Raw genomic sequence first — 24544 nt, 5'->3', positions numbered from 1 at the left:
ATCAAAATTATACACTGAATGTAATTCAAAGCAAAAACAATCAAAATGTTTGTCAGACAATGAGTTTCTGGTTAAAATAAACTGTTTATTTTGTCTTTTTTATAAGTGAAAAAATAATAATTTTTTTTATAGAAGTAAATAACTTTATTAAACTGCAAAACAGCTTATTAAAAGTCGGATTTTATTATTCTTTATTTTTCGTGTTTTGGGGGACAATACATCTTTAAGATAAAATAGTTTGCCTACCTTCTGAGATGATCAGTAACGCATTTAAGAGTCTGATAGTGGGCTTGTTTGATACTATGCAATTCCTTAGTGGCATTGTATATGCTGTCTGACCTTTCATGTTCATTGGTTATTTCTGTAAAAAATATATATTTAATCAAAAAATCTAATATCTATTATAATATTATTATAAATAAATAAATATCAATGATAAGCACTTTAATTGTGATATTATGTTAAATTGTTTTAATGTGTCGGAGGAAAAAGTATTACCAATGCCATTTAACCATTCCTACATGTTCCACATAAAATGTTATTATTATTTTAAAGTTAAACAAGTTATTTTTAATATCTTTGTCACAGAATAAAAGAATTAATAAAAGTGGGCTACACCCACGAAAGAGAGAAAAAAAAGTTAAACCAGCATTTATTATTAATATGTTAGTATCTGTGACATAAGTACATAATTTTAATAACTTAAGCATTGACATAAATATGGAATAATAATTACTCCATGATGTAAGTAATAGTAATAGTAAATAGAAATATTTGTATCAATGATATGGTATAACAACTATAACAATTATTCTGTTATAGAAAAAAGAAATAAATAATATGAGTTGCTTGTTAGAATATAAATTACTATAGTTAATACTCATAATGCACATAACATACACAAGGCTGAATATCTAACAGTTTACGACTTTAAAAAGCCATTAACAAGACACAATATCCATAGAAATCTATTGATTTTTCTTATCTGGGAACCCCATCATTTTTATGAATAATTCATAATTACTCACAGGCAGCATTTTACTGATGAGCTTTAGCATTGAATTAAGATTGAGGACAAAGAGATACACATTAACAGGGTGTTTATATTCAGTTGTAAAGTAGATGAAATATATTGTGAGTTATATTATTGTATTGTGAAGAAATGATAAAAGTATATTTTTACTCTCTTTCTTCTTATTAATAAATTGATATTCAGGACAAAAGAAACGACATTGTAACAGTGAGTTGTAGATAATGGTTAAGATGATGGATGGCATTGTAACACACTGTCCTTCAAAACAGAGTGGTCACTTTCATGGCTCTGCTATTTGGCTGACATAGCTCAATGTGCCATGTCCCGCATAACTGGCTCATCCTATATATTGTGCTATTTCCGTCTGCGGTACATTTCATTTCAAAACCTGAGCTGCACTGACGAGATCTAATAAGATCGAAACAGTACTGTCTGCAGATTGGATATCTCTATCTTTATCGTTTCAATTTAATTAATTAAATTTCAGTATATCACCGGGCGGTTTAGAATTAATGTTCTTTGCCTGATGTGTTTATATATATAATTATATATATTTTTTTATTCAATATTCTCCTCACAAGGCACAGCCTTAGTCTTGAGGAGCCTCTGCAACAAATATGAGCTTAGCAACAGGAGGTAGAAATATATAACAACAAAATCTAAATAGTAAATCTTTTAATATCAACTAAACACAATTCAATCAAATGATATTTATATTTTTGTTCTGCCTTTTGAAATTTTTAAAATTTTTAATGTTTTTATTGTTAATTTTCGAGAAAATGAATTTTTCAATTTCTGAAATCAATCAAATTAACTGATTACTGCCAGGTTCTTGGGTTCAAATCCTGCCAGATGTTAGAATTTTTCTTAGGTAAAAAAAAACATAACATGTAATACAGTGAGTTGTATCTGTAGCTGCGAGGTATAGGAGTTTTTTTTAAAGACAAAACAAAAATAAAACACTCCCAAAGACGTTTATTTATTTGCAGAGTATATGTTTTTTTCTTGTGAACAGGATTGCAACCTTTTATAAAAGGATAGTGATCGAATTATCTGGTAAAAATCTTCTACACATTGTGTAAAAAAATATTTCAAGTTACGCTAAATGTAACAAGATCTATTGTGATAACATTGTAAATATGCTATATCATTTCAAATTCTATTTAAATTTAGGACAAAGGAAATAACATAACATAGTGTTCTCATTGTGTTAACAATATCAAGACACAGTAACAATAAAAAAAATAATTTCTATTGTGATGAGCATATGTAAATATAACATGTATACACATGTCATTTCATAATTCATAATCATTGTCCCCAACATTTTTCATATTAATATTGGTAGTTTCCAAAGCGTTTTCAAATATTAAGCTCTATCAAAGCTTTATGTGAAAAATGTGATGTTCCCATACATGGACATGATAATGTCATATCACTACCATGTTTAAGCATATCACTACCATATTTGGGCACATCACACTTTTTTTTTGTGAAGCTAGTGTAGACAGACCTTTAAAGCAATCTCATTTATTGGATATATTTACAGTTAATAAAAAAGGGATGATGCTATTGAATATGTCATTGTTTATATTAGAGGGAGGTATTTATCGAATGTCTCTCTACTACACAATACAAATGACATATATAGCTTTTCCGAATAATTACGTAGAGGCGTAACTTTGAAAAATGAAATATCGAGACATTATAAAACAACTCCCTGACCAAACCATGTTGTTTAAATATACATCAAAACATAGAGGATGCTACTACAAAATATTATCGATCTAATAGTATATATCAATGGGTATTTCAAGGCACTTTCAAAAGTGCTGTAGCTGGTGTCACTAATGCATTTAGTAACCAAAAGGGGCTAAGCAGTAGAGCCTAAATGGTAAATTTATGGAGTATCGGAAATATTCACTTCCTACCTTGTTAGTAATTCACCCCCTAGTTTGTAGGAATTCACCCTAGATTGCTAAAAATTCACCCCCTAGCTTGGTAGTAATTCACTCCCGGACTTGTTTGTAAATCACTCCCTAGCTTGTTAGTAATTCACCCCTTTAGTTTGTTAATAATTCACTCCCTAAGTTGTTAGTAAATCACCCTCTAGTTTGTTGAATTCACTCCCTAAGTTGTTAGTAATTTGTAAAAAACTTACTTGCTGCATTCATAAACTTTTCGTATAGTTCAAATGGTATAAGAGGGATTGGCAGTTGGCGTAAAAACAGTTTGAAGGCGCCTGCTACAGCATTTATATCGGAGACATCGACAGGACCAATCTTTGCATTTTCGTTATCTAAAACAAAATAATTATCATTATACATACAAAATGAAATTATACATCTAGTTTTCAGATACTAATCGTATTCCTAAGTGGACAAGGCTCCCTACTCACTACAACATAAAAATCAATTTTCCTCTAAAACCCCAAATTTTTTAGTAATTTGCCTTTGGATTTATATAATTATATTTTTAAAATAATGTTATCAATAACTAACCATTGTCAAAAGAGTGTTGAATATAGTCAACATCGTCCAGCATTCCTGGCACTCTGTATATACCCTCAATATCCATACCTGCAAAACAGAATTTTAAAACATTAGTTTTTGTTAATCTTCTATTATCAAATGAGACTTATGTCATAGAGGGCGCTCTTACTTAATTCTTACAAATGTTTTTTTAAATTTTTTGTGTGGACTAAATCCTACAGATATATTCTATAATTAGAGACACCTGTATGCAAATCAAATATCTAGATTCTATAACTAGAAACACACCTACATGCAAATCCAACCTTTAATTCTACAATTAGAGACACACCTGTATGCAAATCCAACCTTTATATTCTATAATTAGACACACACCTGTATGCAAATCCAACCTTTAATTCTACAATTAGACACACACCTGTATGCAAATCCAACCTTTAATTCTACAGAGACACACCTGTATGCAAATCCAACCTTTAATTCTACAATTAGAGACACACCTGTATGCAAATCCAACCTCTAGATTCTATAATTAGACACACACCTGTATGCAAATCTAACCCTTAGATTCTATAATTAGACACACACCTGTATGCAAATCTAACCTTCATATTCTATAATTAGACACACACCTGTATGCTAATCTTACCTCTAGATTCAATCTCTTTTATACACATGTCTACAACCATTGGACGAGTTGTATTGTGAGCTTTCACTAACGTGGTCAAGTCAATACCATAAACTCGTTTGATAAGGCGTTTATCTGGCATGCAATCCTGCGGAATCTGCTTACAACATTGCTTATGTACACTCAGACCACAATCTAATGAAAGAAAAATCATTATTTTCACTAAATAAACAGAGATACTGTGTATGACAAATATTTATTTTTTAGCAACGAAAAATAGTTTCAATATGGATTGGTGGTAGTGTTACAATACGAGATTATTAATTGTCATTTTAACAATGAAGTAAAAATGAAATTTAGTTGGTTGGTTTATATTTTGATTCACATACAATTATACAATAAATACAAAAAAAGCATGTAACTAATGAATCTAAACAGATCTTACAAACTTGCTATTAAACACTTGAATTATTGAATTATTAATATAAATGATTGTCGGCAGCATTTAGTGTTTAGTGTCTACCAGTTTGGCTAAACTTAAAGAATTTATTTAGAAGGTAATCGGAAACAAACAAAACACTTGTTCCTCTACTGGTAATACAGTAGAACGCTACCTTTAGGACAATGCCCCTATTCAGGAGACATCTCTATTAAGGGGACACTCTCCCAAGAAACGGACGCGGTGAAATATATATCATAAAACTATGGCAACCCCTATGTTAGGTAACAAAGATGTCCCCTTAAGTGAGCTTTCACATCAAGCACAAAAGGAATTCGGTTATCCGCGAGGTCATTCATGCTCATTGTTAACAACAAGTAGCTTCTTGATCCATCTCTCCGAATTCGGAGTCTGAGTGTACGAATTCAAATCGTATGAATGTAATGGGAACGATCCTATGCTTTACCACTGAAACCATTTTCTACGATATTTTTCTGCGGGCACCAGACCGAATCCGGGCGTGGTGTGAAAGCAACTTAACAGGGATTCTACTGGATTTACTTGCAATGCTATTCTAAAAATTCATTAGACAATTAATGGTTTCTCCATACCTGTACACTTGACTCCCTGAGCAATAAGGCCCCACATAAAGTTGCCACAATATTCGCACCAATGTAGCCCAAAAGTATGCACCTAAAATGAACAAGAAATAATTAACATGAAGAATTAATAGGGAATACTTATTCCAAGGTGGGCCTATTCCAAAATGGGATTTTTCCAGGGTGGGCCTATTTCAGGATGGGCTTATTCCAGGGTGGGCTTGGTACATTTTAATTAATGGTGTTTCAAGAGGTCATTTTCGTCAGTGTACTGTAGTGCAGCCAATGTTAGTGATATATGATATCATCATTATCATCACGTTCATATATAAAACAAGAAATATTTCTTACAAAAAACACTACTCGCTTATTGAAAAATATTTTTATTTCAAATGTTTTTGAATGTGTCATTTTATTGTCACATAATAGTAATTTTACCTATTACAAACACAAACTGTTTCGATAATAATTCAATGAATATCTGACAGTGAATTACAGTCAAAAGTCAGTTTTATAGTCAAATGGGATAAATACCAGAAATGCTTTGGGATTTGTAATTTCAGCATGACATGTCCTAATAGACTCTTAGGCAGACGGTTTTTTGGGTCTAAGCAGCTGGAAATCTATAAATTATAGTGGAGTTTCCATTTTCGCAAAACTGTCGTCCTTAGAACTGTAACTGCTGCTTGCTTTAGCTTCTGATTGAGTAGTCCTAATGGGACGTAGCGGGCTAGAGCAGCAGCGTGAAAATACTAATAAACTGATAAAATAAATACTGTATACAATTTGCAATACTGAATTAATTTTTTTCTATTATGTGTAAACAATTCATATATAAATTAAAGATTAATATTAATAATACCTTAAAATTATGAGCCTTTTCATACTGTACTACAATTTCTTCTGCGGTTCTAGGCACTATTATTTTATCAGCGGGTATATATGTTCCATCAACCTGTTAACATAGATAAACATTAGTGTACAGACAAACATATATGATGTGATGTGTCCAAATATGGTAGTGATATGCTTAAATATGGTAGTGATAATACGCTTAAATATGGTAGTGATATGACATCATCATTTTCATATATATGGACACATCACATTTTTGTTGTCACATAACGTTTGATAGTGTAGACAGAGCTTAAGACAATTTTCATATCTAAGGGATTTTTCCTTAGTAGGCCCCTAGAGGAACTTTTCAAGATACAGTAGGTTTTGCAATTGAGGAGTTGTACCACAGAGAATGGACTGTATTTGTAGCTGTTTCAATCAGATACATCAGCACTCAAATACTAAGATACTATATAGTAACTCTGAAATTCACTTAAGAAAAGAAGGCGATCCACAGCATCTATTATTATCTCCTTGAAGTTCCACTGAAAATTAACAATTACTTTCATACATTATTATTTTTTTATTTTTCCATTTCATATTTATAAATAATCTTTAAATGAGTGAGTGGCCGAGCGGTTAAGACAGTGGAACCGTAATTACATAGTCATAACATCGGCAGGGGTTCGAGACTCACTCACTCCATGGTTCTGGTGGTAGAACGAGTCTTCTCGGATAAGGACTATAAACCGTAGGTCCAGTGTACACATCTAGCTCGTGTGCACATTAAAGAACCTAGTACATCTTTCGAGACGAGTAGGGGGTCACCCCGGTGTATTAGTACATCACAGCTACTGATCATAACTGGGCCCCTCTGGGAGACCAGTCTTTGACTGAAGAGGTTACCAAGTATAAATGTATATATAAATCAAAACTATTACCAACCACTGATTGGTTGTTGTATTCCGGTGGTCTTTCGTCTTCTAACCTGTGGCTACTAAAGTTGTGGTGTTGGTCCATGTTGTCCACCGAGCTCCGTTGCCGTGGTAATCGCACGGTTGCATATTTTGAATGTTTATCGTAGATTGGCTCAGCATCCATGACCTTTAAAAAAAGTTATAAAATTATTTACCTTTTTTTTACTATTGTTTAAAGATATATTGTTCCTCAAAAACATGAAAAATGAAGATTAAAGAATAAAGTTAATCACTTCCGTAGAAAAAAAAACACAAAAAAAGTAGTATAAAATGACAAAATAAATAGTTAAATTCAACCAAAAACCCATTTGCTTGCAGCCAATTTGACTATTGTTTGCTTTAAATTTAAGATTTTCAGGTAAATAATTGTTTTTCGATACAATTTTTGCCAAAGTGGATATTTATTATGTAACATTAAAATGGCATATTAAAAAAAAAATTTAGAATTATTTTTTCAGTTGACATTACCTCTTAAAGGGACCATTGAGAATGAAAGAAAAAATAAATAATATAAAAAAATAGAATATTCCATTGTTTACTTTAATATAATCAGCTGCCTTATCCTCCATATAAAAGTGGATTAGTCCGTCCTCTACCAAATCGTTCATTGAGTTGAACCGTTTATCTGCTATGTAGTGCATTCCGTCATAGAACAGTTTATAGTTTCTCGTCATACCACCATACCTACAAAAAAAAATTAAAATTTTATACCAAAAGATCACTTCAATGTAGATTGTGATATAATAAATTAACAATAATTTCATTACTTTAGTATCTTCCAGAAATATTATGAAAATTATTCCTACATTTAATATTCTTTGAACAAAAAAAAAAAAATAATTAATTCAATATTGCTTATAATTTTATATATTAAAATGTTTTTATACCGCAGGCAAATGGCTATGTATTTTGGAAATAAATGTTGCAGACCCTTGAGTCTAAGCATGCAGTCCTAACTAATTTATCCATGCCCCCTCTATAGTTTACATTCAATATCGATCAACAGGAAAATGCATTTAATGGTTTACTCATTTTAAAGATGTATTCTATTACTGTCCTTTGAGAGAATATTTCAAGCATGAGCTCATTAAGAAACAAATAAGTCATTTATCTTATTTAAAACAATACATCAGTGTTTGGTATTAATCTCATAGGTATGCAGCCATCATCAAGTGGTTGAAGGTGACACAATACACTAGGTTATTGTACAAGGAAATCACATTTAACAAAATAAGTATGCCTTTTAAGGGCAAGATGACATCATCATACAGTATTTATATATGTTATCAAAGAATATATATCACAAGAATGAGTAATCCGCGATTTTCCCTGTAACAGTAATATTGTCCATGTGGTAGGGCGCCGCCATAAGTGTGGATGTATCTGGGATGTATACAACTTTTTGTGACGGTTTCAATAATCAAAGGCTAGACCACCGGTAGTATTTTCATGATAAAAAATGTTATCGACTACATGCCAACATCATGTTAAATACTATTTGGATATTTAATTGTTTGTTTTATGCAATTTATTTAGTAAAAACTGCCGTATAAACGGTTTGCTTTATCAACCGGGCGCTACGATAGCGTGACCGGGCGTGTTGTTGTTTACGCGTTTTCACGAAGGATAGTTTAATAATATTCCTATATTTAACTTGTTTCTGGTAAAACAAATAAATGTTAATGACATTTAACATTTTGTCCTATTAATAAAATGTATTTTATACTAATTTATATCATAAAAACAATACTTAATTTACTGGGCGTAGAGTAGTACACGGCAATGGTAAAGAATAGGCCGTGCTGAGTAACGATTCGTTGATTTTTGGTGTTGCTGTGTTAGGCCTTTTTTGTGAACTAACTTAGCATGTTAGTAAATAATTGTCTGTAAAAGTGAATGTACACTAGTTTGTTAATAAATATGTATTATAGAATAGTTTACAATTGCAAAAACTATTATCATAATTCTATTTAATGTGACATGTATAATATCTATTAAATCAAGTCTTATTTAGTATGTATACATCCGCCCTTATGAGGGCGGGCATCACTCACTGGAGCTCTCTGATACAAATTTCTCATGCAAAAATCGCGGAATACTCATTCTTGTGATATATATTCTTTGATGTTATATATGGCAGGCCTTGTCTTTTGAAAATTATAGGTGCATTACAGATTGAACCCCTCAATACATTCAGGGATGCTGTAGGTGTGCTGTTTGTATGTTGGTGTAGAAGTTTACCAAATTCAAGTGTTTTGTTTTGTAAATCGCACTATGGGAGTTTAGGAGTGTGTTAGGTGAGTGATCGCACTCGCTCGCCTTAAAAGACAAAGCATATGTATATGGGCATACAAGGGATATATTGATACAGCAATGATATTAAATATGTCTTTATACGGTCATACTATAGCTACTGCCACAATATTACCATTTTTGGGGCATACAATGGCTATATAAATATTGCCATACAATTTTCATTATGGTACAGTGGCTATATATGGATACTGCCATGATATTACCATGTCTTTTTTATATGGGCATACTATGGCTATATATGGACACTGCCGTGATATTACCATGTCCTTATATGGGCATACTGTGGCTTTATATAGAAACTGCCATGATATTACCATGTCTTTATATGAGCATACTATGGCTATAGATACTGCCATGATATTACCCATACAGTATCCATATATAGCCATAGTATGCCCATATAAAGACTTTATATGGGCATACTACGGCTATATATGGATACTGCCATCATGTCTTTGTAAAACCATATGAATGCCACAACCAAACTTTACATGGGTGTACGACTATTTATATGTGATAAGCTTTTAGATAAATTATAAATTACTTGATTTGGTGTAAATGTGAGTTTTGTAGATAAACATTTAATATTTTTTCTCACCTTAAACCTAATGTGTAGCTACCAGGAGCTCTTTGACTTTCTCTGACAAGGTAGCTCCCCTCGCCTGCCTCTTGCAGTAACCAATCAGCAACATCTCGTGACACGGCTCCGTGATACCTGATGTGAAGATAATGTTTAAAAAATTATGATTCATCAAGAATATCTTTCGGAATGCGATAAAATAAAATAGCTTTTAGGAACGCAAAGCATTAAATGTGATGTTTTTATGGAATAGATTATATGTAATCTGTAATTTATAATACAGCATCATGTTATGTATGTAAAATGAATATTGTTGCGTGGTAGGTGCAGTCAATTAATGCTAGTGTTGATGTAATTAGGTCACAGGTTCAAATCAATAGTGAACAAACATTAAATAATGAATGTCATTTGTATTTTTGTTTTACTGCCTGAGATTCTGTAATATTCAAAATGTTTTGGAAATGTTATTATCAAATTTACTTGGTAATTTAATAATCACATCATTACAATATTACTTTAAAATAAGATTTAATGACAAAAAGATTGACGTTTCAAAACCATCGTGGAACCATTCTCAAGAATAAATGAGTAAAATTAACAAAATATAAAGCACCAAAGGGTGACAGATACTTAAAAACAATTAGTAACAAAGACTGAAAAGCCTAAAAAAATAAGCTCCCCCTCTCGTTAATCAATTTTTCTTTGATCGAGTCACTTTGTTCAGTGATGGTTTCAACTCTTTTATTCCCATTTCATTAATTAAGCAATTAATCACATTTAGATTTTCACTTATCCATGCATCCACAAATATAGAACTTTGTTGGAGGGGTGTTTGCGACAGTGGCTGTGTGTAGTATTAGTACACCGGGGTAACCCCCTACTCATCTCGAAAGATATGTACGAGGTTCTTAAAAGTGCACATTAGCTAGATAAGATATGTACACTGAGAAGACCAATTCTACCACCAGAACCACGGAGCTAGTGAGCCTCAAACACTTGCTGATGTTATGGCTATGCAATTACGGTTACACTGTCTAAACCGCTCGGCCACTCACTCACACAATACACAACTATTATTGGTAGAAATTAAATAACAACAAATAAATAATTTTGTAGATCATAGTTTGATTACTGTAACTGGAACACATAAATTACATAATTCTTTTTCCTGTTAATTTTTCATAAATTCAATACTTATTTTTAAATGGAATAACAAATCATGGCAAATGTCAACAGAAATGTATTTGTACTTTCTTTAAAAGGTTTGGTTTCAATTTATTTGTGATATGCAATAAATCACTTAAAAACATTAGTGTACAAGTAATAATATATTTAAATAATTATTATTTGCATGCACAGTGTAGTAAATGTTACAATTTATAAATAAGGCCAAAATTATTCTACTGCAGTAGTAAATGTTACAATTTATAATTTATATAAGGGCAAAATTATAGGGATCATGGCAAAATTATTCTACTGCAGTTACTGCAGAAAGTTAATTTTTTTTATTGCAATAACGTATGGTTGTAAGTAATGTTTTTCAATACACAAGATTCTGAGCCAGTCACTGTAACAAACAGTGCATGATTAAACCTGAAACAAGCTTGATAAATTTTGTGTAAATCGGTTAAAAACGTAAACAAAATGTAGTTACTGCAGTAAGATCGGACTAGAACCCAGATTCCAGAAAACTACCCTGGCACCCGACCTGCAGACCTCCTGTTCTTGATGGTTGGGGTTTTTATTATAAAAGCAGTGAGTACACTGCATTCAACTACTAAAGCTTGGTTCCAATTAGAATGCAACGCAAGGACGTAAACGCAACGCAAGCGTTTTAACCAATGACAAGCGAAGTTATAGACAGCAATCACAAGCGAATAAGCCATCGCTTGTGATTGGTCAATTCATTTGCGTTGCGTTACGTCCAAGCGTTGCGTCGCTAGTAGGAACCACGCTTAAAATAATTCAAAGTTTACATAAAAAAAATGTAGTATTATTTGTTATTCTTACATTTAAAATAAACCATTCCACAATTATTTTGCATTTATTTGTGGTTAATTTTTGTGGTTAAATTTACATATTGAATTAAATACAGAGAATTAAATAATGTTTTGTTTATCAAGGTAAAAATGTTTGTTTTTTTCTTTGTTATTTATATCAAGGTAAAATATATGCTCACTATATTTTAGTTTATAATTCACTTTTTGTATTAAAAAGCTGTTGTGACCTTCCTTTAACACGTATAACTAACAAACAAAATTGTACAAACGATTGCTGCTGGCGGCTAATAACTATGTAATGAAAGTTATTTATGGTAAATATGTTCTGAAACGCATTAACTATCAATGTAGTAGTGTAAGGAGTACATAATGTGCACACTTGTATTGTCAAATATTACAGTGTAATTATCTGAAGTATATTTTCTTTATTATATATAATTTTTACAGAGCTCTAAGCTCTCTGAAAAGCAGATTTAGACTTCCAAAAGAATTATTAAAATTTAAAATTTTTTTCAAATTTTGTTCTACTCTTGAATTCAAAACAGAATAAAAAAAATGGAATGATATTACAGCTTGGTTACCATTTAGATGTAACTCAAGGACGTAAGTCTACCGTAAGTAATTTAGGAGTGGAGTTGTACTGGCTTGGTGGTTATGATGCTTGGCTACCACTTCAATGGTCCTAGGTTCAAGTCCTGTCATATGTCAGGATTTTTTCTATTGACAAATTACAACTCGATCCACTCCAACAACAACCACCTATAACAAGATTTGTTTTTGTTTTGTATTCATGGTCAGTAAAATTGAATTTGGGCTAGTAATAAAACTGATTTACTAGCCCGACAGGCTAGTTTATATAACCTTATACATCCAACCAGCCCCTGACCATGAAAATCAATATCATTTCATCTACTATCAATTAGTTCTGAAGTCCTACAATTAGTTTTTAATGATTTCTATTATATATTGTTTTATCTTGGTCAAGGGGATTAACTGGATATAAAGTTAATATGGAATAGATAATCAGATAATCTAATAATCCGAGGATTACATCAAATGAAGATATAATAATTACATTATGTTGTTCAGACATTTTAAAGGTCATTGTAAATTTTTTCAAAACTCTTTAACATCCATGGATTGGCAATTCTTAACTAAACAACAAGTGAAATTATTCTTTCATTTTTTGAAGAAAAAAAAATGCTATTTTAGTTGGTATTTTGAGCTTTTCCTAACCACGGCAATATCAAAACCAGTTTACCATACCTGTAGTTTTTGGTACATTTTCACGAGGCCCTAAAGCTCTGTCTACACTATACTAGTTTGATAAAAAGTGTGATGTGTCAAATATGGTAGTGATTTGACATCATGATGTCCATATATGAAGTTTGATAGTGTAAACAGAGCTTTAGCATTGGATCATGGATATTTTTATACCTCCATGATTGGATAATGAAGTACTGAACTTAACTTGGCATTGCAAAAATTTAAAAGGTTGGGGGTTGGGGGAAGAACGGTTCTAGGCTGTCCCTTTTTGTATCCACTTATGCACACTTAACTCTAGTGTGTGTGCTCACAGCTAAAATCTGTTAAATATGGCAAATAAACATGACCCAATTACTCAAATATTGAACAAACTCTAATGACAGCATTCTAGGTTAAAGACTTTAAGACTCATTTACGAGTTCAACTTTCTCAAACCATCATGAATCATAACGACTGCTCTTCATAAGCAGTAATGTACTACACGCTTGATCTGTTTTGAACTCATAGCTAATTACATTTCTCTTTTAATTGATTAACTTATAACATTTAGAAATAATACATTGTGCCGCTAGCAAAGTATTTAAATGAGGGATAGCGGCTAATCTGGCCCAAGAGACTGATGAGTAAACAATATGGGAATATGGTATATTGTCTTACTGTCTGTTACAATAGATTATTATCTAAGTTCACATAGAGTATTACGGGTCTTCACACCTTCTCATGTTCAGCTCCAACTCAAGTTCGGGTCAAGTTTGCGCATACAGCGTTAACAACTTTTTAGTTTTCATGACATGTCATACATGTATATCAAGTTAAAGGATTGATGCAAGCAAGTGGCGCATCACCAAAACGAAACATTGAGACACAACTTTATTTGCCGGAGCCAGGGCGGAACAAGTGTTAAAGCCACTTTAATCAGTACCAGGTTGGCGCAGTGTATTCAGATTCTCAAATAGAGTCTGTCTGTGTGTCCCCCATCAGACATAAAAACATCCGGGATTGAGAGTGGGTGGGATAACTAGGTATGTACTCCTGCTAATATGTTTTAAAAAGTAATTTTTTGATCCAGTAAAATTTGAAATCATTTCTTATTCACCTTTCACCTTTTAATCAAACATTGGTTTCCATTTGAATGCAACCCAAGTAAAAGCACACTGCACAATATGATGGATCATCCGAACTGTTGCTTGTGATTGGTCAATTTACTTGCGTTACGTCCAATTGAGAACCAGGCTTTATCTGTCTTTAATTGTTTGTTCATGAATATAGCGTTGACTTATCAGAATTTTATGAAATCCTATAATATTTATAATATTTACTTTATAAATATTAATGATGAGAAATGTAATCATTATGACATCAAATTAGGGCAATCAATCATTCAGATGATAGAGCAATTCAGATTGTTATGGACACTCAGGGGATAAAATTGTTTTGGAGATTTGTTCAATAGAGGCTTTCGTTCAAACATGCTATTTATTTTCTAAAATTTGTCTATAGATTTTAAAATTTCCAAGAAAATGAAAAAAAAAAAAATTGTGAATGATTTATGAATATTCATCATACAGGTTAATGTAGTTCATTGACCTCATCTAGGGTCAATTTGTTGGAATTAAAGTTGTATAATAAGTGTACTTTAGAGTGTGATAAATAATTAAATGTTGATTTTGATTTTTTTTTTGATTGACTGTTCAAAAAATACTTTTGGTTTAACACCTGGAAAGTTGCAAAAAAATGAACAAATAAATAAAAAAATAATGATTGATTTATAAATATTGATTATACAATGTAGTCCAATGACCTCATCTGGGTCAATTTGTAGGAATTAAAGTTGTATGAGTGTACTTTAGAGTGTGATCAATAATTTGACTGAGATAATGAACTTAGTTGAGCAGCATACAAAATCCCACAGGCTTCATATTCGATTGGCATTCCCTACAACAAGGCCTTGCTATATACAAGGGATTGATTGTTGATGGATGGCTTTTAGGCTGTATGTACATCATTAAGTGGATTTGTAACTATCATTGCTGCATACAATGAGTGATGATGTAGATTGAACTGGTTTGTAGTAGAATGGATAGTGAACCAGTTTCTGTACAAACATGTTGACGGCAAAGATGATAATTGAATGACAATAAATGATGATGGTGAGATTACAAAGGTTATGTGACAATATTGGGAAATATGTCACTAGTGATGCATGTTGAAAGAATATTTTGATGACAAAAATGATGATGATGAAGATAACGAAAATAAAATGATGACAATGATGATAATGATGATGACAATGATGATGATGTTGGTGACAATGATGAGATGATGTTGGTGACAATGATGATGATGATGAGGTTGATGATGACAATAATGTTGATGATGATGATGATAATGTTGATGATGATGATGATGTGATGATGATAATAATGATGATGTGATGATGACAATGATGATGATGATAATGATGATGATGACAATGATGATGTTGACAATGATTATTAAGATATCATGATATCAATAAATTATGTCAATGATGATAATGATAAATGATGACAATGATAATATTGATTATAAATAATGATGATAATAATAATGATGATAAAAATTATAACAGTTGACGTAATTATTATAATTAAGACAATAACAACAATTAAGAACAAATAAAACGTGCATTAAGCTGTCTACACTATCAAACTTTATTTTCCCAAATGTGATGTAATGTGATGTGCCCAAATATGGTAGTGATATGACATCATTGTGTCCATATATGGGCACATCACATTTTTTTTGTCAAATAAAGTTTGATAGTATAGACAGAGCTTTAAAGAGAAAATAATATATACCAAAATATAAAAATTGTAAAAATGTAAAATGTAATACTGTACTTACTCTTTTCCGTAGTATGGTGGTTTTCCAGGAGATGGTGTTTTACATATAACTTTCATAGGCTTCGGCGCCTTTAATTGTAACTGATATACTGAAAAAAATAAACAAAGTATTCATTAAAATCAGTACTAGAGATAACAAAATAGTAACACTCAAAATGTTGAATGTCTCTATCACAAATGGAGGTGTGTATGAGGTTAAAATAAAAAAAATAAAAATGTTTACGATGAATAACATTTGATGATACTGCATATAATACAATCTAGAAAATCAAAACAAATTATTCATTAAAATCAGTACTTAAGCTAACATAATAATAACACACAATGTTAAACGTCTCTCAAAAAATAGATGTATGAGATTAAAGTTCACAAGAAAAACCTTTTAACTTTTATGATAAAAACATTTGATGACACTGAACAGAAAGTAATTATTAGTCTAGAAACAAAATAGATAAAACTTCATAAAAAACATCAAATACAATCTAGAAATGAAAAAACAAATTGTTCATTAAAATCAGTTACTAGCAAACTAACAACTAACGAGTAATACTCTAAAAAATACAGGTACATATGAGGTTAAAGTTCACAGAAAAAACCTTTATGATAAAAACATTCGATGAAGAAAACAACTATTATTCTAGAAACAAAATACAATACTTCATTAAAAACATCAAATACAATCTAGAAATGGAAAAAAAACAACATTCTGCAACGTAATTCTACCTACACTTAGGTTTAAATCGAACTTTGTCCTTTCTCAAATAAAAATTTCGTAAATCCACTTTACACCAATTGCACTGGCAGTGTGACGTGTGCAGCAAGGGGTTATTAGCGAACGACGACGAGTTCAACACAATAGCGCCGCAATTCAAAAAAGACGTTTCCATAAACACAGACGATTTCATTTTGAAATCAACGAGTCCGTTCATTTTGTAAAATATTCCGTGATTCTCATAACCGTATTTTCACTTTGTGCGGGTCAAATAAGGAATGTTTGTTGAATTTTATACCGAAGATTATCAGATAGTTTGACAATCGTTTAAACGGTCTGCTTGTCCGCTTTTCTAAAGTTTCTTTCCTTCATGATTTCCGTTATAAATGACAAGTCGACAGCCACCACTGCAAAAGATGTTTCCTACAACAGCTAATCAACTTAGATGACTTGGTTAAGAAAATCATGATTCATAATTTCCTATCAGTGAGTAGCAGACACATGCTCCAAACAACCCCCACAAAAAGTGACGTTCTTAAATATGGTACGCCTCCCAAATTTTCGTAGATAAGATCATCTGTGCCTCCTCTCTTCCTCTAATGATGTTTCTCGAAGAAATGGGTGATATTCGGGAATTGATATGACGCACAATACAAGGACAAACACTGTGAATAACAAATATATGTTGCCAAATATCACAGTGTTTTGCAATCTCTTTGTGTCATGATTCTATATTTACAGGTGAATAGGTTCTGGTCGAAGCTTCACGGTACTAATTAATACGCTTTAAGTGCGTTATTATGCCTCGAGAGACCTTATCATCCGTGGAACAGAGGCATTTCTGTGAACTTCTTACGATAGGGAATTTGTTGACTGAAATTATTTTTTTTTTTTTATTTTATGAAAATGAAAATCAGTTTGGGATTTATTAATTATTACTACGTTTAAACAAAATTTAAGTAAGTTATAATAAAATATTGTTGACATATTTGCTGATATAAAGTTTCAAAATTAAATTATTTTGGTTTGTAAACTGTTTGTACGCATAACAAACTATGCCCTTAATCTATTTTTTTAACTGCTGATTTTTTTAAAACTACTGATGCCAGTAGCAAAATCTATAATTATATTAAATTAAATTTTATATAGATAATACTTAATAATTGTATGTAAAAACACAACGGAATATTTTGAAAAACTACAGCAATATTTAAGGAGCTAAAAGATCTTGAACTTCTGAAGGTTATTAATCTCGGAAAGTGAACAAGCCAATTTTATTTTCCTACCTGAACAAGCAAAGTGTCATACTTAAAGGGTCGTTAACGTGAAGATAGATATGAATTTAATTAACTTTAATTCTTGCCTTTCAAATCAATAATTTGAGCGATGACAAACCACTTAAAATGGCATTAAACAGACGTTGCCACCACTGTACATTGTCACCGTATCTTTAGCCAGATGGCACACTGGAAAGGCATAAAACTGGCACGTGAGATGGCATGGGTTCAAGACCTGCCAGTGTCATCTTGTCTGTGCATTAGATGTTTGATGCTGTGTGCTCAATAAACCTCTGTGCACAGGTAGTATTTAAAATACAATATAGTTCTTTGGTACACTAGTGTTTAAAATACAATAGAAAACCCATTCTTTGGCAAATCTATGAACAGGACACCTCTATTAGAGGGCCACTTTCAAAAGATATGAACAAGAGGAAACAACAACACTATAGGCCAACTCTTATTCAGGGGACACCCAATTGAAGATACAATAAATTTACCGAGAAATCAATATAAGGAGTTTAAACAATATGGCCAAACCTATTCCTGGGAAACCTCTATTAAAAGGATATTGGGTCCGAATGACGTACCCTTAAATAAAGTAAAGTACGTAAATAATTCATTCAACATTTATTTAGAAACAGTTCAAGAAATAAAAGCAGCTTACATTTACAATAACTTAAATGGTAACAGTAAATGTTTCTGGGATCGGAGAAAGAAGTAAAATAACTTCCAGCGAAAAAAAAACAAAAAAAAACAAAACAAATGTGACTGCATGCATAAATGAAATATAAGTAGCCTACTACCAATATCAATTCACTTAATCAGTTACAGATTACCTAAACACCATTTTACAACAGAATTAAGCTAATTTGTCAGTATAATAACATTAATTATTATTGGAAACATATTTATGTCTCTTAAATGCCACAACCTTTCATTCTAACTTCCTTTAAAATGACTAAATGATATTCAGTAATTTCTGATTGCTACTAAACCATACCAAAACAATTATTCCCAAACCAATTCATCATATCCTATCGAGTATTAATATAATTAGGGACAATTAATTGCCTTCCGACGGGACTATCTGATCCACGCCCATTGTTGGATGCTTTAGAAAATCTTATTATACACTTCAAATTGATAGATCAAAAATAATATCATTTAACAGCTATACTTTAAAGGACAACTTGACCAAAGACCATATTTTTGACGTCGCAGCAATTTACGGCGACGGCTGTACGGCGACGATTGTTCTGAAATCATATGTACATCCCTAATACGTTGTTAAAATATAATATCCTCGGTCAAGTTGTCCTTTAATAAAATACTGGTGTCATTATACCCCTACACCTATTATAGAATTTCTATTAATTTTGGAACCAAACAAACTGTTCCCTTTAATAGGGGTGTCATAAATATGGGTGTCATTTTAAAACATATTGGTTAACCACTCCAAGGGTCCTGTCACATGTCAGGATTTTTTCTAAGGACAAAATTACAACTTCACTCCCAAAGACTTGTAATAAGACTTTGTTTATGTAGAGCATCTTGTGTATATGTTTGTCTTGTGAACCTCTGAGGGTCCCTAATGAGATCAGCAATTGCTGGATGGATCATCCTCATTAAATATGGTCAAAACAAACAAACAAACAAATTAACTTAAATTTTCCACAAAAAAAAAGTTTATATAGCGAGACAATTTAAAATGAATATGTTATATTTTGAGCTTTGTTAAAAAAGAAAAAGAAACAAAAACAATAGAATTTAAACTTACACTTAATTGCTACTGATATCCCTTGTAACCTATTAACAGTCATTGTACCAATGTTTAAATTCTTTAGAGATTTCCAGCGTTGATCTTTATGTAACATCTTGTACTTATGTGACGTAAACCAGGTTCACATTAAAAAGTACAATATGTAAAAATATTCTTTAATTACGGCAATCAAGAAAAAAAAAAAAAATGCTATCTTGAAAATGTTTAAAGTCAGTACCGCTAGTAAGAAAATAAACTCCTCGATAAAATATTACTTGAAATTGCTTCTAGAATATATTCTTGATGTTTCCTCTTAGATTTATTCAATCACTAAATTTTTCAAATCAACATTGTTGTGTCCTTAATTTGAATAAAAAATGATTTGTTCTTTTTTTGTACAACTTTATCTTCTGATTTCTTGTTGTTTTGCTTTTGTACAAATTGTATCAGTAGCTATTAGTCTAGAAGTAGCCTACCATTATTCTTCAATAAACTCAACCAAAATTCGCAGATTTTATAAATCACAAATAAAAGGCAGCAATTTTCTATCCTTGTGTAATTCTCTTATCTCTCAATATAGTTGTTTCAGACAAGTATGTCCCAAAAAATCAAATCAAATCCTAATATAAACAGGTAGTTGATTGACCAAAATATACCAATTTTCTATGAGATCATAGCTAAAGGTGTACAGTATATATCCATAAAGTTCCAACAACTACAAATGCTTCACTTGTTACAAACACTTATATAACAATACAATAAAATATGACAGAGATTGACTGACATCACAAAATATTTTATCATTTCAATAGAAACCAAACCACAGAAAACAATTCATTAAAATAAAGAGTTATTTCAAGGTTAAATTATAACCTATAATATAGGGCCTACACAGTAAATCCTTAATACAAAACTATACACTGCCTAGCACTAAAGGTAAACTTTAGTGACGACAATAATTCTTTGTGACCGCAGTTCTTCTTTATTCCCACACATCCTGATGACATTCCAACAATTGTTTTTTCAGATGACATCAAAGGAATTTAATTCCACCCTTCTTACCACAAAGATTAAGATCTGGTTATTAAAATTAATATATACTACTTGCCCATCCTGGTGGCCTATATGAAGTTTGATTTGAGGAGTGGACATATTTCACTTCATAGTAGGTGGGTTTATGATAAACTTATGAAAATAAATACAAAGTTGAACTTATAATTGGGGACCAACACATAGTATGTTATCATATCATTTATTTCGCCAATTTTCAAATACAGTACAAAGACATGAAAACGGTACAAAGTAAATCAATGAGGCAGGATCACCTAAAAGTTATAAATAAAAATAACCATTGAGAAACTCTTGACATAGAAATATTTACATAAAAAGAATAAAACAAATTTAGAGTGGAGTTGTGGCTTGGTGCTTGGCTACCACTCCAAGGGTCCTGGGTTCAAGCCCACGTCACATGTCAGGATTTTTTCTAAGGACAAAATTACAACTCCACTCTCAAAGACTTTAATAAGACTTTGTTTATGTAGAGCTTCTTGTATATGTTTGTCTTGTGAAACTCTGAGGGTCCCTAATGATCAGCAATTGCTGAATGGATCATCCTCATTAAATATGGTAAAAATAAATAAAAAAATCTTATGATATTAAAATAAAACGTAACAATTCTGCAGGTTGGGTTACTAACATACTGTAAATTTTCTTGTCAAATACATTATAGTTGTGGGTATAAGCTTATATCTTATATATATCTGTTTGTTTGATTTAGTAATAATGGGTGATTTTTCAAGCAAATATGGTCCTACATTAAATTAAGTTAATTGTACTCTTGTAATTTTTATTATTTGAGAGCTTTTCAACGAAACGAATTTCCTTTTGGACCAATAAATTTCTGTATTCTGTAAACATATAAACTTATTTTAATTACCACTAATGTGCAATATTGAATCATTATTATATAATAATTAATGTTTAATCTTTTATCCAACCGATGTGTTGTTTCTGTGTTGTGCAATTTTCTGTGTATTTTTACTGTTTTTATTTTTAAATTCATATGATGATATGCCAGTTTTTCAAAGAAAATTTCTGTTAATTTCAGTTTTAATTGACAAATAAAGATACTATGACTATTAATAAATCCAACAATTTCATATTATAATTATTCCACATACAAATATTGCACATAATCTCAAATAATTAAATAGAAAAAAGGTTATAATAATAATAATAACAATTTACTGTAATAATTACGCCACGCTTGATTGCACACAAATCCCTAATCACTGCAGGATATTGCCATTGACTGTTCTTATTTTTCAAAACTCAAAACGCCAGACTTTATTTCCTTGTATTGTCTACAAAACATTTCCTAGTTTTGTAATGAAGTAAGTAACACTTACACACTATCATTCCCATTAGAGCCTGTTAAACAGAGTTTTCCTGTAACTCAAAACTTTTAAAATCTACTTAGATACAATACAAGGGTCCGAAAAGCACTCTTAATTTGTCAAAGTGCGCATATTTCAATGTGTATTATAATTTTTACCAATAATCTGATATAACTAAAATATTTACATCATTAATTTTTATTATAAATTATACACAAGAATTCCTATTAAAAAGGGTAACACCATTGGTCCTAACGATCCCCAAATATCATGAGTGTCCACTAAAAAGAACGGGTAGACAGCAGTGCGTTACATATTGTTCGTTTCAAAGGAACGTGTCCCCTTAATATCATGAGTGTCCACTAAATTGGGGGTTGACCGTAGTGTTAACATATATATTTTGTTCTGTGAGTCTCCTTAATATCATGAGTGTCCACTAAAGTATGGGTAGACAGCAGTGTGTTAACATATGGTTCGTTTCAAAGGAAAGTGTCCTCTTCATATAAGTGTCCACTATGTAAGGTTTAAAACATATTTCGCCTTGTTTGTTCCAAAGGAAAGGTCCTCTGAATATGGGTGTCCACTAAAGTAGGGGTAGTAGACCGTACTGTTAACATATATATTTGTTCGTTTCAGGAGTCGATCTTTAGTGTTAAAACATAAATTTTGCCTTGTTTGGTCCACAACAAAGTTTCCTCCAAATAGTGTGTCCTCATGTACAATGTTTGGCCATATTGTAAAAAGCAAATAGCATACCAATATGTCAGACTGTATACATGTCTTATACTTGCGTTTATATAGTACATTTTAAATTCTGTATTTTATCAAGATTTTTTATTCATATTTGGTATTATATCTGAAAGAAATACTGTTTATATTATTCTAGGAATCCCCAATGAACCTGCCATGTAAATAATTTGATATTAAAAGAGTAACTAGGCTATTGTTCTTTTAATGGTTAGTTTCCGGAGATTAGTGAGCCTATCTGATCCATCCCAATGAGGCAACGGTTTCCTGATGGATAACCTCAGGAGAAATAACAGATATAAAATACACATCTGTAGTCTTTCACAGTGTGTCAACTTTAATTTAAAGCTCTGTCTACACTATCAAATTAGTTTGAAAAAAATAATGATATAGTGATATGCCCAAATATGGTAGTGATATGCTTAAATATGGTAGTGATATGACATCATCATGTCCATTATGGGGAGATCACATTTTTGTGTCACATAAAGTTTGATAGTGTGGACAAAGCTTTTAACACAATTTATGAAATCTGGTATCTAAACTAAATCTGTGAGAAGCAAAGTGAAATTGAAGTTGTGGTTAAATTAAGATTTAATGATAGGTATAAAAGATGCATTGAAATAAGATAACTACAATATACTTGATTAATCTTTGTTTTTAGTTTCGGTTTCTGTGCTGGTGATCAACAGTTTTTTTTTTTTTTTTTTTTGCTTATAGAAACTGAAGTTATACAGAAATAGAAACAAAGACGAATTGGCTACTTTAAAGAGCAGCGACAAATAATGTGATTTTATTGGAAAGATGATCATCTGTGAGAGTACCACATCATTTGTTTAAAAAAGACCGTATATGGGCACATCAATTCACTGATATCATCAGCTAGAGAGAATTTTTTAAAGTTGGTGGCATATATGTGTTTTATGACCCATCTGAACAGACTTTGTCTAATTTGGAACAGTCGACAGAGACAATCTGCTATATACAGCTTGGTGGGTAAGATGCTTGGTTACTCGTTCAATAGTGCGTACTATGCCATGTGACCCACAATCGTCAAATCAAAGGACAGAAATTTAGTTAGGTGTTATATATAATTTGGAATAGTCGACAGAGACAATGTACTATATATATATATATATATATGTCAGGAATTTTTTTCAATACAAAAAAGTATAACTCCACAAGGACTTGTTTTAGACTTTGTTTTATGTCTAAGCATCTTGTTTATATGTTTGGATTGCCGCCTTTAAGGATATTGAATTAATTTGTTTATGGTTATATCACTGGTGATTTTACTATATAAAAATAAAAAAAAAATCCAGGCCAAATTTGCGATCATTTTTAGGTTAAAATACTTACAATACGACTTCCACATTGTTGGTTCTGGGTCGTCATTACTACCACCTAAAAATAAACAGAAATAATATTATTTAAATAAACAAAAGAGTGTACAGACAGACATCTGAAACCACACCTCTCACCTTCCCGATAAAAAATTGTTTTGTTGTGGGGGAGGAATAAATATTCCATACCGTTATTTTATATTTTTCAATTCAATGAAGAAAAATCTGTAAATGGTTCGCAGTTAACAAAGAAAT

General features: G+C 31.3%; 1 protein-coding gene across 3 annotated transcripts in view; it reads right to left on the bottom strand.

Annotated features, from left to right (window-relative positions):
• Positions 1 to 24544, bottom strand: part of LOC140055030 (N-chimaerin-like) — a 28560-nt gene that overhangs the window by 3652 nt on the left and 364 nt on the right. Inside the window, exons 2-12 of one of the 3 annotated variants that reach the window (XM_072100182.1) lie at positions 24306 to 24350; positions 16054 to 16141; positions 9920 to 10036; positions 7545 to 7689; positions 6974 to 7132; positions 6054 to 6146; positions 5204 to 5285; positions 4175 to 4348; positions 3535 to 3612; positions 3195 to 3332; positions 247 to 361 (exon numbers count right to left, since the gene is read on the bottom strand). In XM_072100182.1, the coding sequence (XP_071956283.1) occupies positions 247 to 361; positions 3195 to 3332; positions 3535 to 3612; positions 4175 to 4348; positions 5204 to 5285; positions 6054 to 6146; positions 6974 to 7132; positions 7545 to 7689; positions 9920 to 10036; positions 16054 to 16141; positions 24306 to 24350 (1234 nt within the window). Of the gene's footprint in view, positions 1 to 246; positions 362 to 3194; positions 3333 to 3534; positions 3613 to 4174; positions 4349 to 5203; positions 5286 to 6053; positions 6147 to 6973; positions 7133 to 7544; positions 7690 to 9919; positions 10037 to 16053; positions 16142 to 16779; positions 17640 to 19821; positions 20005 to 24305; positions 24351 to 24544 lie in introns of those variants that run through there. The other 2 variants (XM_072100180.1, XM_072100179.1) reach the window with 2 other exon arrangements.

This window comes from Antedon mediterranea, chromosome 7 (genome assembly GCF_964355755.1).
Source record: "Antedon mediterranea chromosome 7, ecAntMedi1.1, whole genome shotgun sequence".
Lineage (NCBI taxonomy): Eukaryota > Metazoa > Echinodermata > Crinoidea > Comatulida > Antedonidae > Antedon > Antedon mediterranea.
This window is presented reverse-complemented; position numbering and strand designations above follow the sequence as displayed.